The sequence below is a fragment of the Lacerta agilis genome, chromosome 2 (genome assembly GCF_009819535.1).
Source record: "Lacerta agilis isolate rLacAgi1 chromosome 2, rLacAgi1.pri, whole genome shotgun sequence".
Lineage (NCBI taxonomy): Eukaryota > Metazoa > Chordata > Lepidosauria > Squamata > Lacertidae > Lacerta > Lacerta agilis.
The window spans coordinates 120,250,732-120,264,329 of record NC_046313.1 but is presented as its reverse complement, the minus strand read 5'-3'; the positions used below and the strand labels follow the sequence as shown (position 1 = coordinate 120,264,329).

At 43.0% G+C, this 13,598-nt stretch overlaps 2 protein-coding genes across 2 annotated transcripts in view; one reads left to right on the top strand and one right to left on the bottom strand.

The window, feature by feature from the left end:
* The window catches only part of LOC117042265 (zinc finger protein 420-like), a gene marked incomplete at its 3' end in the record, with an annotated part of 78,257 nt that overhangs the window by 31,290 nt on the left and 33,369 nt on the right, over positions 1 to 13,598 (bottom strand). The window lies entirely within an intron of this gene.
* Positions 10,822 to 12,727, top strand: LOC117042280 (zinc finger protein 180-like; the record flags this gene model as incomplete). The annotated part of the gene is made up of 2 exons (XM_033141814.1): positions 10,822 to 11,742; positions 11,912 to 12,727. Coding segments are annotated over 2 exons (1,032 nt in total), but the record flags the coding sequence as incomplete, so codon positions are not given.

The window sequence follows — 13,598 nt, the reverse complement described above, 5'->3', positions numbered from 1 at the left end:
TTACACAGTCTCGAAATAATAAACTTCTGGTGGTCGGAGGATGGCGGGGACCGAGTGGTTAGAAGGGTTATTTCCTAAGGAGTAAATAGACACCAGAACCAAGCCAATCGGATACTGCGTTGAGGAGATATGAATTTTCATAGTAATAGATGGTTTTAGCTGTCATTCTGGCCACCCACAGTTCAAATAAGTCCACTTGCAACATTGTAACAATTTATAATTAATAGTTTCCCAGACTAGATACATTTTAGTTTCAGTTCCATTGTTCTCGCAGCAGGGAGCCTGTCAATACCCACTTAGCGCGCAGCCAAGCGTGAAGGTGATGATTGAATCACTGAACGTTCCATTTTGCAGGCCGAGCTGAATGCACGCTCCTGATTGGTGGGCCTGCCGTTCATTGAGAAAAATGGTGTGTAGGGAAGCGCTTTTGACAGGCGAAGCGATACGAGGGTTTCAGGCTTTATGTACAGCCTTCTCGAGGGGTTTAGGGGGGGGGGGAATCAGTGTGCTGCTTGTGAGACTGTGTGGGGAGACATCGGGGGTCCCGGGGAAGGGGTCTTTGAGATAATTCGCTGCGTCCTGGCTGGCCGTCTTGCTAGCAGATCTCCGAGGACGCGCGCCCCCCCTGCCGGTTTCTCTATCACCCCTCCTCTCCCCTCCCAACCGCCCTTTTCCTAGATTGAGGGGGAGGGAAAGCACGTCCTTCTCTCCCCACACACCCAGATCACCGCCCCAGATCAGATGCCCCTCCCGCAGCCATCTCGACCCCCTGCTGGGGGGGGAGGAGGAAGGAGGGGGGCCATGTCCCCCTGGAGCCCCCAAGGCAGCGCCGTCCCGTCCTCTTCCCATCCAGACACAGGAAGGGGCAGCTCTATCACCGTAGCTCTAGGGGAACACGCATCCCAAAAGGAACCGGAAGTGTCGCTGCTCAATGTGCCGCCAAAAGGGGAGATTGGGAAGAGGGGGGAGGGGCGTCGGAGGAGGAAACACCCCCCCCGAAAAAAACACCCCTTTCTGTTGCACACAAGGAAAGAGGAGTAATGTGGAGCGAGGTAGGTGGAGAGAGGGAAAAGGGGGGGGGGGAATAAGAGGGGGAGGGGAGGGCAAAGAGACCCCCCCCAAGGAAGCCCCCTCCCTGGCGCCCATCGACAGGGGCCCTGATCCATGCGACCCAGGTGGGAAGTGGGGACCCGACACCTGCAGGGTTTCCCTTGCAAGATCTCCGGGGCAGCAGCATCACCAGACTCCCGTCTCTCTTTCCTGGGGGGCCGAGAGATGCTCAGCTGCCCTGCACCCCCTTGGGAAGGGAAATGAGGACCCCCCATCCCCAAGCAGGCCTGGGGGTTGAGCTGAGGCCCCCCATCCGCCCGGTTTCCCCCTGGCAGGAATCCCTGGGGTCGTGGGGCTCCTGGGTGGGGAAAGGGAGAGAGGGAGTCCATGGAAGGGTTAAAGGGAGGGAGGGAGAGGAGCCAAGACAGAGACCCCCCCCTTCCAGCACCACTGACCCCCCCCCTCCCTTTTGACATTGTTGGCTGTCCCAGATTATCTGTATTCACTATGACTCATCTCCCTACTTTGGATTGTCCTGAATACCACCATTTGGTAGCCATGCAATTATTATTATTATTATTATTATTATTATTATTATTATTATTATTATTATTATTATTATTATTATTATTATTATTATTATTATTTATTCTTTATATATACCCCAGCCACTCTGCACGGCTTCCAACCAATGATAAAAAATACATTAAAACATCAGTCCTTAAAGACTTCCCTAAACAGGGCTGCCTTCAGATGTCTTCTAAACGTCAGATAGTTGTTTATTTCTTTGACATCTGATGGGAGGGTGTATTTTGGGATGCATTTTGGCTTGCCTGCTGATGAAACTGACTGCGTGATGGTATATAATATTGTCATTTATCCGTTTTGACCCCTGAGCAGTAGCAGTTGCCAGGACATTACACTGTTTGCCTTTGTATAGTTCCATCCTCATTTCAGACATTGCAGTAGATTTCATTGTTTCACTGCTGATATTGTGACTTTTGGGGCTGAAAACATTATGGTGTTTAGCTGGTGATAACAATGCAGTGATTAGCTGGTGAATTATTACGATGTTGAAAAGCAGATATTGCCTAGCCCTTAACAAACATTATGATTCGCAATATTTTGCCAGCTCAAATATTAGGAAAGTTATCATGATACAGGTAGGTAGCCGTGTTGGTCTGCTGTAGTCAAAACAAAATAAAAAATGTCTTCCAGTAGTACCTTAGAGACCAACTAAATTTGTTCTTGGTATGAGCTTTTGGGTCATTCCATGAAAATGAGGGGGGAAATGTAAAAAACTTTTTTTTAAAAAAATATTTTTTTTACATGTTAAGTTTGTGTACACATATCAAATTGTTTTGGCACCAAAACAAATTATTCCCAGAATGCTTCATTCCAAGATGGCCACCACCTGAATGTAGCACATGTTGCAAATGAATTTGTTTTTGAAGTTAGACATACATTAAAGGTAAGATAAAATCTATTCAAACCATGTAAACAATTATTGTAATATGTATACTGAAATCTTAAAATGTCATCTTTTGATTGCAAATAGTCTATATTGCTCCAATTACATTTTTCATTGGTATTGATTGATTTTAATTATTGATGATGAAGCTGTAACGTGAGTTACCAAAACAAGTTATTTTTAGAATATCTTCCTGAATTGGAGCTTCAGAATTAAACTTTTCTGCATTTTCCTTCTAGGCAATAGATGCAATGTAATCATGTAAACATTATAATTTTATGTTACAGTTTGTGCCCTACAAACACTATCAAAATGTTTAACCTGAGTTACCACAATTATGGTAACTCACGTTACAGTGCTCAAATTTTGAATTCTAATTGCTCTCTTTTCGGAAAATTACTTTTCGGAAAATTACACCTGTGTGGCACAGGATGAAATTCAAAGTGCCCACTGGAAACAAAACCAAGTAAGCTTGTTTACTTGTTCAATGTGGTATAGTGGGAAGCTCCACCCATTGGTTCTTGCTTCTAACAACCTAGATCATTCAAAGGAGACAGTGGTTTGTTACATAGATTTCATTTTGCAGCAGATTCCTAAAGAAGTTGACATAATTAATGTATGGTCTGATGGACCGAGCTCACAATTTAAGAACAAATATGTTGTGGCTGCAATTGCTGCTCTTGAAGAAAAGCACCACAAGAAAATAAGGTGGAACTACTTTGCTACATTGCATGGCAAAGGCCCAGTTGATGGCATAGGAGGGACCAAATAGTTTCCAATGCCACTCAGTTTGTCACCACAGCAGCCAAAGTCTCTACAGTGAAAGTAGTGGAGATCACACCAGGCCAAATCATTAAAAGAAACGCTACGCTGAATACAATGAATATTTTCAAAAGTGCACAGCCAGTGAAGGCCATATCAAAGATGCACCATATTAAGATTCTGGAACACAAACCTATTTGCTCCATACTTTCTAAAAATAGTGATGCAGTAACTAAGCAGACCTATGAAGTGGGAGTTCTACCTTCATTTAGTTCTAACCTTCCTACTGTTGCAAGTTCAACAGTTCCTGCTGATATTAAGCTTGGATCTTGGGTAGAAGTGAGTTATGAGGGAAATGTTTTTTCCAGGAACTGTGAAAGACATTAAAATTGTTGAAGAGCAGCAGGAGTACAAAGTTAGTGCTATGAAAAGAACTGGAAATTTCTGGACATGGCCTATGCCTGCTGATGAAATATTTTACATCCAATCTAAAGTCATTGGTGTAATTTCCCCACCTACTATGGTTAATTCAAGAGGCTATTATGGATTCTAAACTGTCTCTAACATTCATGTTTAAATAAATATTTGTCAAAATTTCCTAAGTGACAAGAAAATAATTATTTACCTTCATAAAATTCCAATGCATGAAATTATTATTTGAAAAGTAACGTGAGTTACCATATTATGTAACGTTAGTTACCATGAGAAAAGTTATTCAATTAATAACCATTGAAATTTGAAATGCCTGACCACTATGCTATGAAAGGCAAGGTTTCTGTAATACTATTACCTAAAAAGTTTTTTTCTAAATTCCTCGTAAGAGGAGGAAAAAGAAAAAACGTGGGTACATCAAATTAAGCTGTCCAATTGATGTAACGTGAGTTACCACACAAAAATAATTATTATTTTTAATATTTTGAAATTAATATGAAAAAGGTAATAAGCTTTTATAATAAGCAGGTATGTATTATATACACAATTATTTTATTCAAGATTGCTTCTCATTTACTATGTTTAGATATTACTTAATTGTTGTAATCATAAGTCAAATGTAACGTGAGTTACCATGGAATGACCCTTTTGTGCAAACAATATGAATTTTAACAAGGAGAAATGTAAAGTACTACACTTGGGCAAAAAAAAATGAAAGGCACAAATACAGGATGGGTGACACCTGGCTTGAGAGCAGTACATATGAAAAGGATCTAGGAGTCTTGGTAGACCACAAACTTGACATGAGTCAACATTGAGATGCAGCAGCTAAAAAAGCCAATGCAATTCTGGGCTGCATCAAGAGGAGTATAGCATCTAGATCAAGGGAAGTAATAGTACCACTATATTCTGCTCTGGTCAGACCTCACCTGGAATACTGTGTCCAGTTCTGGTCACCACAGTTCAAGAAGCTGGAACGTGTCCAGAAGAGGGCAACTAAAATGGTCAAAGGCCTGGAAACGATGCCTTATGAGGAACGGCTTAGGGAGCTGGGTATGTTTAGCCTGGAGAAGAGAAGGTTAAGGGGTGATATGATAGCCATGTTCAAATATATTAAAAGATGTCATATAGAGGAGGGTGAAAGGTTGTTTACTGCTGCTCCAGAGCAGCGGACACGGAGCAATGGATTCAAACTACAAGAAAGAAGATTCCACGTAAACATTAGGAAGAACTTCCTGACAGTGAGAGCTGTTCGGCAGTGGAATTTGCTACCAAGGAGTGTGGTGGAGTCTCCTTCTTTGGAGGTCTTTAAGCAGAGGCTTGACAGCCATCTGTCAGGAATGCTTTGATGGTGTTTCCTGCTTGGCAGGGGGTTGGACTGGAATTGCCCTTGTGGTCTCTTCCAACTCTATGATTCTATGATTTGCCCTCCTCCAGTCTGCTGGCACTTCGCCTGTTCTCCAGGAATTCTCAAAGATTACTGCCAGCGGTTCTGAGATCATTTCTGCCAGTTCTTTTAATAGTCTTGGATGTAGTTCATCTGGCCCTAGAGACCTGAATACAACCACACTAGCCAAGTATTCCTGTACTACCTCCTTACTTATTCTGGGCTGTTTTTCCCCTGCTGAATCATCTGCTCCATATTCTTCAGGTTGGGCATTGTTTTCTTTTTTGGAGAAGACTGAGGCAAAGAAGGCAGTGAGGAATTCTGCTCTTTCTCTGTTAAGGGGTGATATGATGGACATGTTCAAATATATAAAAGGATGTCAAATAGAGGAGGGAGAAAGGTTGTTTTCTGCTGCTCCAGAGAAGCGGACACGGGGCAATGGATTGAAGTTAGCATCGTGATAACTGGTATAAGCTTTCGTGTCCATGCACACGAAAGCTCATGCCAAGAACAAACTTAGTTGGTCTCTAAGGTGCTACTGGAAGACATTTTTTATTTTGTTTTGACTACAGCAGACCAACACGGCTACCTAACTGTATCATGATAACTGTTTCCTAATATTTCAGCTGGCAAAATATTGCGAATCATAATGTTTGTTAAGGGCTAGGCAACATCTGCTTTCCAACATCGTTGAAAGAACTTCTTGACAGTAACAGCTGTTCGACAGTGGAATTTGCTGGCAAAGGAGTGTGGTGGAGTCTCCTTCTTTGGGGGTCTTTAAGCAAAGGCTTGACAGCCATCTGTCAGGAATGTTTTGATGGTGTTTCCTGTTTGGCAGGGGGTTGGACTGGATGGCCCTTGTGGTCTCTTCCATGATTCTATGATTCTGTTATTCCTCTCGTCCAGTGGAAGGTGCTGTCCCATTGTCAGTGTCCTAGACACAATACAGCAGCCTCTGGAAGTCAATGGTGCAGGGTGGTTTGGGAATGTGTGCAGTTGTTTGGAAGCGAAAGGAAAGTCCAATGCTGTAAAGAAAAGTATTGCATAGGAACCTGGAATGTAAGAACCATGAACTTTGGTAAGCTGGATGTGGTCAAAAATGAGATGGCGAGAATAAACATTGACATCCTAGGCATCAGTGAACTAAAATGGACGGGAATGGGCGAATTCAGTTCGGATGACTATCATATCTACTACTGTGGGCAGGAATCCCGTAAAAGAAATGGAGTGGCCCTCATAGTCAACAAAAGAGTGGCGAAAGCTGTACTGGGATGCAATTTCAAAAATGATAGAATGATCTCGATACGAATCCAAGTCAGACCTTTTAACATCACAGTAATCCAAGTTTATGCACCAACTACCAGTGCTGAAGAAACTGAAATTGACCAATCCTATGAAGACTTACAACACCTTATAGAAATGACACCAAAGAAGGATGTTCTTCTCATTATAGGGGATTGGAATGCTAAAGTAGGGAGTAAAGTGATAAAAGGAACAACTGGCAAGTTTGGCCTTGGAGTTCAAAACGAAGCAGGGCAAAGGCTAATAGAGTTCTGTCAGGAGAACAAGCTGGTCATCACAAACACTCTTTTCCAACAACACAAGAGACGACTCTACACATGGACATCACCAGATGAGCAACATCGAAATCAGATTGATTATATTCTCTGCAGCCAAAGATGGAGAAGCTCTATACACTCAGCAAAAACAAGACCTGGAGCTGACTGTGGCTCTGATCATCAGCTTCTTATAGCAAAATTCCAGCTTAAACTGAAGAAAGTAGGAAAAACCACTGGGCCAGTAAGATACAATCTAAATCAAATTCCTTATGAATACACAGTTGAAGTGAAGAACAGGTTTAAGGACTTAGATTTGGTGGATAGAGTGCCTGAAGTACTGTGGATGGAGGCTCGTAACATTATACAGGAGGCAGCAACGAAAACCATCCCAATGAAAAAGAAATGCAAGAAAGCAAAGTGGCTGTCCAATGAGGCCTTACAAATAGCGGGGGAGAGAAGGCAAGCAAAATGTGAGGGAGATAATGAAAGATACAGGAAATTGAATGCAGATTTCCAAAGAATAGCAAGGAGAGACAAGAGGGCCTTTCTAAACGAGCAATGCAAAAAAAATGGAGGAAAATAACAGAATGGGAAAAACCAGAGATCTGTTCGAGAAAATTGGAGATATGAAAGGAACATTTCGGACAAAGATCACCACAATTAAGGACAAAAGTGGAAAGGACCTAACAGAAGCAGAAGACATTAAGAAGAGGTGGCAAGAATACACAGAGGAACTATACCAGAAAGATATGGAGGTCTCATACACCCCAGGTAGTGTGGTTGCTGACCTCGAGCCAGACATCCTGGAGAGTGAAGTCAAATGGGCTTTAGAAAGCCTTGCTAACAACAAGGCCAGTGGAAGTGATGATATTCCAGCTGAACTATTTAAAATCCTAAAAGATGATGCTGTTAAGGTGCCACACTCAATATGCCAACAAGTTTGGAAAACTCAGCAGTGGCCAGAGGATTGGAGAAGATCAGTCTACATCCCAATCCCAAAGAAGGGCAGTGCCAAAGAATGCTCTAACTACCGCACAATTGCACTCATTTCACACGCTAGCAAGGTTATGCTTAAAATTCTACAAGGCAGGCTTAAGCAGTATGTGGACCGAGAACTCCCAGAAGTGCAAGCTGGATTTCGAAGAGGCAGAGGAACCAGAGACCAAATTGCAAACATGCGCTGGATTATGGAGAAAGCTAGAGAGTTCCAGAAAAACATCTACTTCTGCTTCATTGACTACGCAAAAGCATTTGACTGTGTCGACCACAGCAAACTATGGCAAGTTCTTAAAGAAATGGGAGTGCCTGATCACCTCATCTGTCTCCTGAGAAATCTCTATGTGGGACAAGAAGCTACAGTTAGAACTGGATATGGAACAACTGATTGGTTCAAAATTGGGAAAGGAGTGCGACAAGGCTGTATATTGTCTCCCTGCTTATTTAACTTATATGCAGAATTCATCATGCGAAAGGCTGGGCTGGATGAATCCCATACCGGAATTAAGATTGCCGGGGAAAATATCAACAACCTCAGATATGCTGATGATACAACCTTGATGGCAGAAAGTGAGGAGGAATTGAAGAACCTTTTAATGAGGGTGAAAGAGGAAAGCGCAAAATATGGTCTGAAGCTCAACATCAAAAAAACTAAGATCATGGCCACTGGTCCCATCACCTCCTGGCAAATAGAAGGGGAGGAAATGGAGACAGTGAGAGATTTCACTTTCTTGGGTTCCATGATCACTGCAGATGGTGACAGCAGTCACGAAATTAGAAGACGCCTGCTTCTTGGGAGAAAAGCAATGACAAACCTAGACAGCATCTTAAAAAGCAAAGACATCACCTTGCCGACAAAGGTCCGTATAGTTAAAGCTATGGTTTTCCCAGTAGTAATGTACGGAAGTGAGAGCTGGACCATCAAGAAGGCTGATCGCTGAAGAATTGATGCTTTTGAATTATGGTGCTGGAGGAGACTCTTGAGAGTCCCATGGACTGCAAGAAGATCAAACCTATCCATTCTCAAGGAAATCGGCCCAGAGTGCTCACTAGAAGGACAGATCCTGAAGTTGAGGCTCCAGTACTTTGGCCACCTCATGAGAAGAGAAGACTCCCTGGAAAAGACCCGGATGTTGGGAAAGATGGAGGGCACAAGGAGAAGGGGACGACAGAGGATGAGATGGTTGGACAGTGTTCTCGAAGCTACTAACATGAGTTTGGCCAAACTGCGGGAGGCAGTGAAGGATAGGCGTGCCTGGCGTGCTCTGGTCCATGGGGTCACGAAGAGTCGGACACGACTGAACGACTGAACAACAACAACAACGCAGTTGGTTGGACTGCATCAGGAAGATCTCGGAGATCATGGAGGAAGGAGGAAACAGAATACAGATATTCAGTGTTTACAAGGGAGGAGGAAATGGGAAAATGTGTCCCACCAGACAAGACTCCCATCATCCCTAGCCATGGTACTTTGTGTCCAACAACAACTGGAGGGCCAGAGTTGCCTCCACTCAGCCTGGAAGGTTCCTCTTGGGGCTCAGTGTTACTTGGGAGTTGGTGGAACTGGATCCTAAGGGTTCTTGAGACATTTTTTCAGGGATTATGATTGGAATCTAGACCTTAACAGTATAAATCCAAGGTGTCTATACTCAGCAGTGTAGAAACCCCTGGCAGCACCTATGGAAGACATTTTTAAAGGAAATCGTTCACCCCTAAATTTGCTTACTTAGGAACGTACAGTGGGTCCACTGACCTTCAGCTCCAGAGCTGCCCCTCCCCCCGGCTTGCCTTTCTCCACTGCTCCCCACACTAAAGGAATGTCTGGATGAAATACCAAGGATGTCTGGCTCCTGTTACAAAGAGATCTAGTTGATATTCTAGGAAAAAAAGTGTGGCTAAGATTCTGAGTCACAATTGTGGCTGAGAAATACAGCTAGGGAATATGAAACTGATTTGAAGATTGGTTTCTTCTGTACACTCAGGTGGAAACATCACTTCCTTTCTCCAGAGTCATCCTCTTTCTTTTCTTCCCACAATATTATTCACCTTTAATATTCACTTTTTTCAGTGTCACGCATATTTTTATGCTGTGAAGAGAGGTATACAAATTTAATAAAGAATTCCCAGTAGGAGCAGATATAGTATATCCAGAAGCCCTAGGCCACTGACTGCAAATGAAGAAGAACATTGAGAGAGGCCAGGACAGGGAATTTCCACTAAGATAGACCATAGTCAGGAGACGGGTGTGAGACCAGGCGGCATATAATTATAACAAATAGTAATTGGGGTGGGCGTTTTAATCTGGTCTTCCTAGCAGTCAGGCTCCAGCTGCTTTCCTTCTGCATCTACAGCTCTTTCCATGCAATAATGCAAGGCTGACAGATGGAGGTCCAACCCCAAGAACATTCTCCTACCTGAGCACTCCTTCAGCCGACCACAAGCAGAGCCTTGTCACTAGACTTATATATGGGTCTCCAAAAATGGTCAGTATGGACCTCCTGAGGTGAAAGGGAGTGTACAGGTGATTAATAAAGATCTAGAGGTCAAAGGAGACAAAATGGGGCCCAAGGGGTGGAGGATTATTGTGCAGATGATGAATGAAAAACTTCATTATGAACTAAGGACCCTGATGAATAGTGGGCAGCTTCATGGACATAGAGCAGCTCCCTTTCCTGTGAGAAACCTCTTTATTTCTTTATTTCTTCTGAAATCCATTACTATTATTTGATGCAACCGTCTTCATTAACGATGATTAAGTGTAATGAAAGGCTGATGATGCATTACCATTATTTACCATTGTTTCATTTGCCTTTCCAAAAATTTGGAATATATGGAGGACAGGAGAGAATGTACGAGGTGTTAAAATAAGAGCAGGTGCTGATTGATGTGTGTGATATTCCTTTCGTTCCTTCCTAGAAAACAAATAGGATTTCCTCCCACCTTCGCCCTCCAAAGCAGACAGTTGAGAAGACAGAATTCTGGGGAGCCATGTTCAATGTGAATAATGAAGAAACCATTTAAAACATCAACGGACTCACACAGGACAGAAACCATTTAAATGCATGGAGTGTGGAAAGAGAAAGGAGAAACAATTTGAAAGCATGGAGTGTGGAAAGAACTTCACTGACAGTGGAACACTAAGAAAACATCAACGGACTCACACGGGGGAGAAACCATTTCAATGCATGGAATGTGGAAAGAACTTCAGTCAGAGTGGAAGTCTTAGAATTCATCAACGGACTCACACAGGGGAAAAACCATTTAAATGCATGGAATGTGGAAAGACCTTCAGTCAGAGTGAACACTTTAGAATTCATCAACGGACTCACACGGGGGAAAAACCATTTAAATGCATTGAGTGTGGAAAGAGCTTCACTGTGAATGGAAGTCTTAGAATTCATCAAAGGACTCACACGGGGGAGAAACCATTTAAATGCATGGAGTGTGGAAAGAGCTTCAGTCAGAGTGGAGAACTTAGAAAACATCAACAGACTCACACAGGGGAGAAACCATTTGAATGCATGGAGTGTGGAAAGAGCTTCCGTCGAAGTGGACACCTTAGAATTCATCAACGGACTCACACAGGGGAGAAACCATTTGAATGCATGGAGTGTGGAAAGAGCTTCAGTCGGAGTGGACACCTTAGAATTCATCAACGGACTCACACAGGGGAGAAACCATTTAAATGTCTGGAGTGTGGAAAGAGCTTCAGTCAGAGTGGAGACCTTAGAAAACATCAACGGATTCACACAGGGGAGAAACCATTTAAATGCATAGAGTGTGGAAAGAGCTTCAGTCAGAGTGGACACCTTAGAATTCATCAACGGACTCACACAGGGGAGAAACCATTTAAATGCATGGAGTGTGGAAAGAGCTTCAGTCAGAGTGGAGAACTTAGAAAACATCAACGGACTCACACAGGGGAGAAACCATTTAAATGTATGGAGTGTGGAAAGAGCTTCAGTGAGAGTGGAAACCTTAGAAACCATCAACGGACTCACACAGTGGAAAAACCATTTGAATGTATGGAGTGTGGAAAGAGCTTCACTGTGAGTGGAAGTCTTAGAATTCATCAACGAACTCACATGGGGGGGAAACCATTTAAATGCCTTGAGTGTGGAAAAAGCTTCAGTCAGAGTGGAAAACTTAGAATTCATCAACGGACTCACACGGGGGAAGAAACCATTTAAATGCATGGAGTGTGGAAAGAGCTTTAGTCAGAGTCAACACCTTAGAATTCATCAACGGAGTCACACGGGGGAGAAACCATTTGAATGTATGGAGTGTGGGAAGAGCTTCATTACAAGAGGAGTTCTTGCAAAACATCAACAAACTCATACAGGGGAGAAACCATATAAGTGCTAGGGAACTGGACAGACATTTAGTTGTAGTGGAAGTCTTACAAACCATCAAAAGACTTTGAGGGGTAGGAGGTGTAAGAGTGGAAACTACGAACCATCAATTATCTCAAAGAAGGGAAAAGGTTTAAATAGAAGGAGTGTGGAATCTCCTTTGGTTATTATGGAACACTTTTTAAGAGTATAGAACCTGTTTCTCTCCAAGTTGACACTTTCTTTCACATCCATAACAGGAAATCAATCTTAAATGCATGCAGCCTATGTGAGCCTTTGTTGTTTGTATGTAACATTGTCTAGACATGTTTTTAAAGTAATGAAGATAACGTTTCACAATAATAAGCATAATATATTTAATGTACTGTTAGATAATGAGGGGGAGTGTGTAATCTGGAGTGCTGCTTCTGAGGGAGGATGGACTGAGAGTGAGCTGGTTTTGGTGTTTGGTGGAGGGAGTTGGGAATGTTTGTATCTGGGGATGGAGCTGAGACTGGGGGTGTTGCTTTCGAAGCAGAGTTAGATTAATATTGTAGGAACAGCAGCCTAACTCCCACTTTTATTATTGCCATAATGGAACCATGAAGACACAGAAAGACTGAAAGCACCTACTTATATGCCCAAGGTAATCTTGAAACCCTCACCTATTCTTTTGATTGATAAGATATATTGTGTATAGATATATTTGGTGGCAGGAGAAATAAAAGGGGTATTTAGTAGCATAATCAGGAAAGGCTCTGTTCCCAGCTGCACGTCTTGCATGAGGAGGGAAGGGGCACAGGGAAGAAGGGGCCGTACCAGAGCATCTCAAAGTAATGTTCTGGCGGGGGGCACAGTGACACAAGTGTGTGTAGAATGCTGTCCTGAAAAGGACACAAGGGAGAAGCAATATGGATGAGTGTAATGTGGAAGGAGATTCAAGCAGGTTCCCAACCGAGAGTGTAAACCGCTTTGTGATCCTCAGGTGAAGGGTGGTATATAAATTTAATAAATAATAATAATTTGTTGTTCTTCAGTCATTCAGTCGTGTCCGACTCTTCGTGACCCCATGGACCAGAGCACGCCAGGCACCCCTATCTTTCACTGCCTCCCGCAGTTTGGCCAATCTCATGCCAGTCGCTTCAAGAACACTGTCCCACCATCTCGTCCTCGGTCGTCCCCTTCTCCATGTGCCCTCCATCTTCCCCAACATCAGGGTCTTTTCCAGGGAGTCTTCTCTTCTCATGAGGTGGCCAAAGTACTGGAGCCTCAACTTCAGGATCTGCCCTTCCAGGGAGCACTCAGGGCTGATTTCTTTAAGGATGAATATGTTTGATCTTTTTGCAGTCCATGGGACTCTCAAGAGTCTCCTCCAGCACCATAATTCAAAAGCATCAATTCTTCAACACTCAGCCTTCTTTATGGTCCAGCTCTCACTTCCATACATTACTACTGGGAAAACCATAGTTTTAACTATACGGACCTTTGTCGGCAATGTGATGTCTCTGCTTTTTAAAATGCTGTCTAGGTTTGTCATTGCTTTCCTCCCAGAAGCAGGCGTCTTTTTATTTCGTAATAATAATAATAGATAGGACCAAAAAAAATCTGGC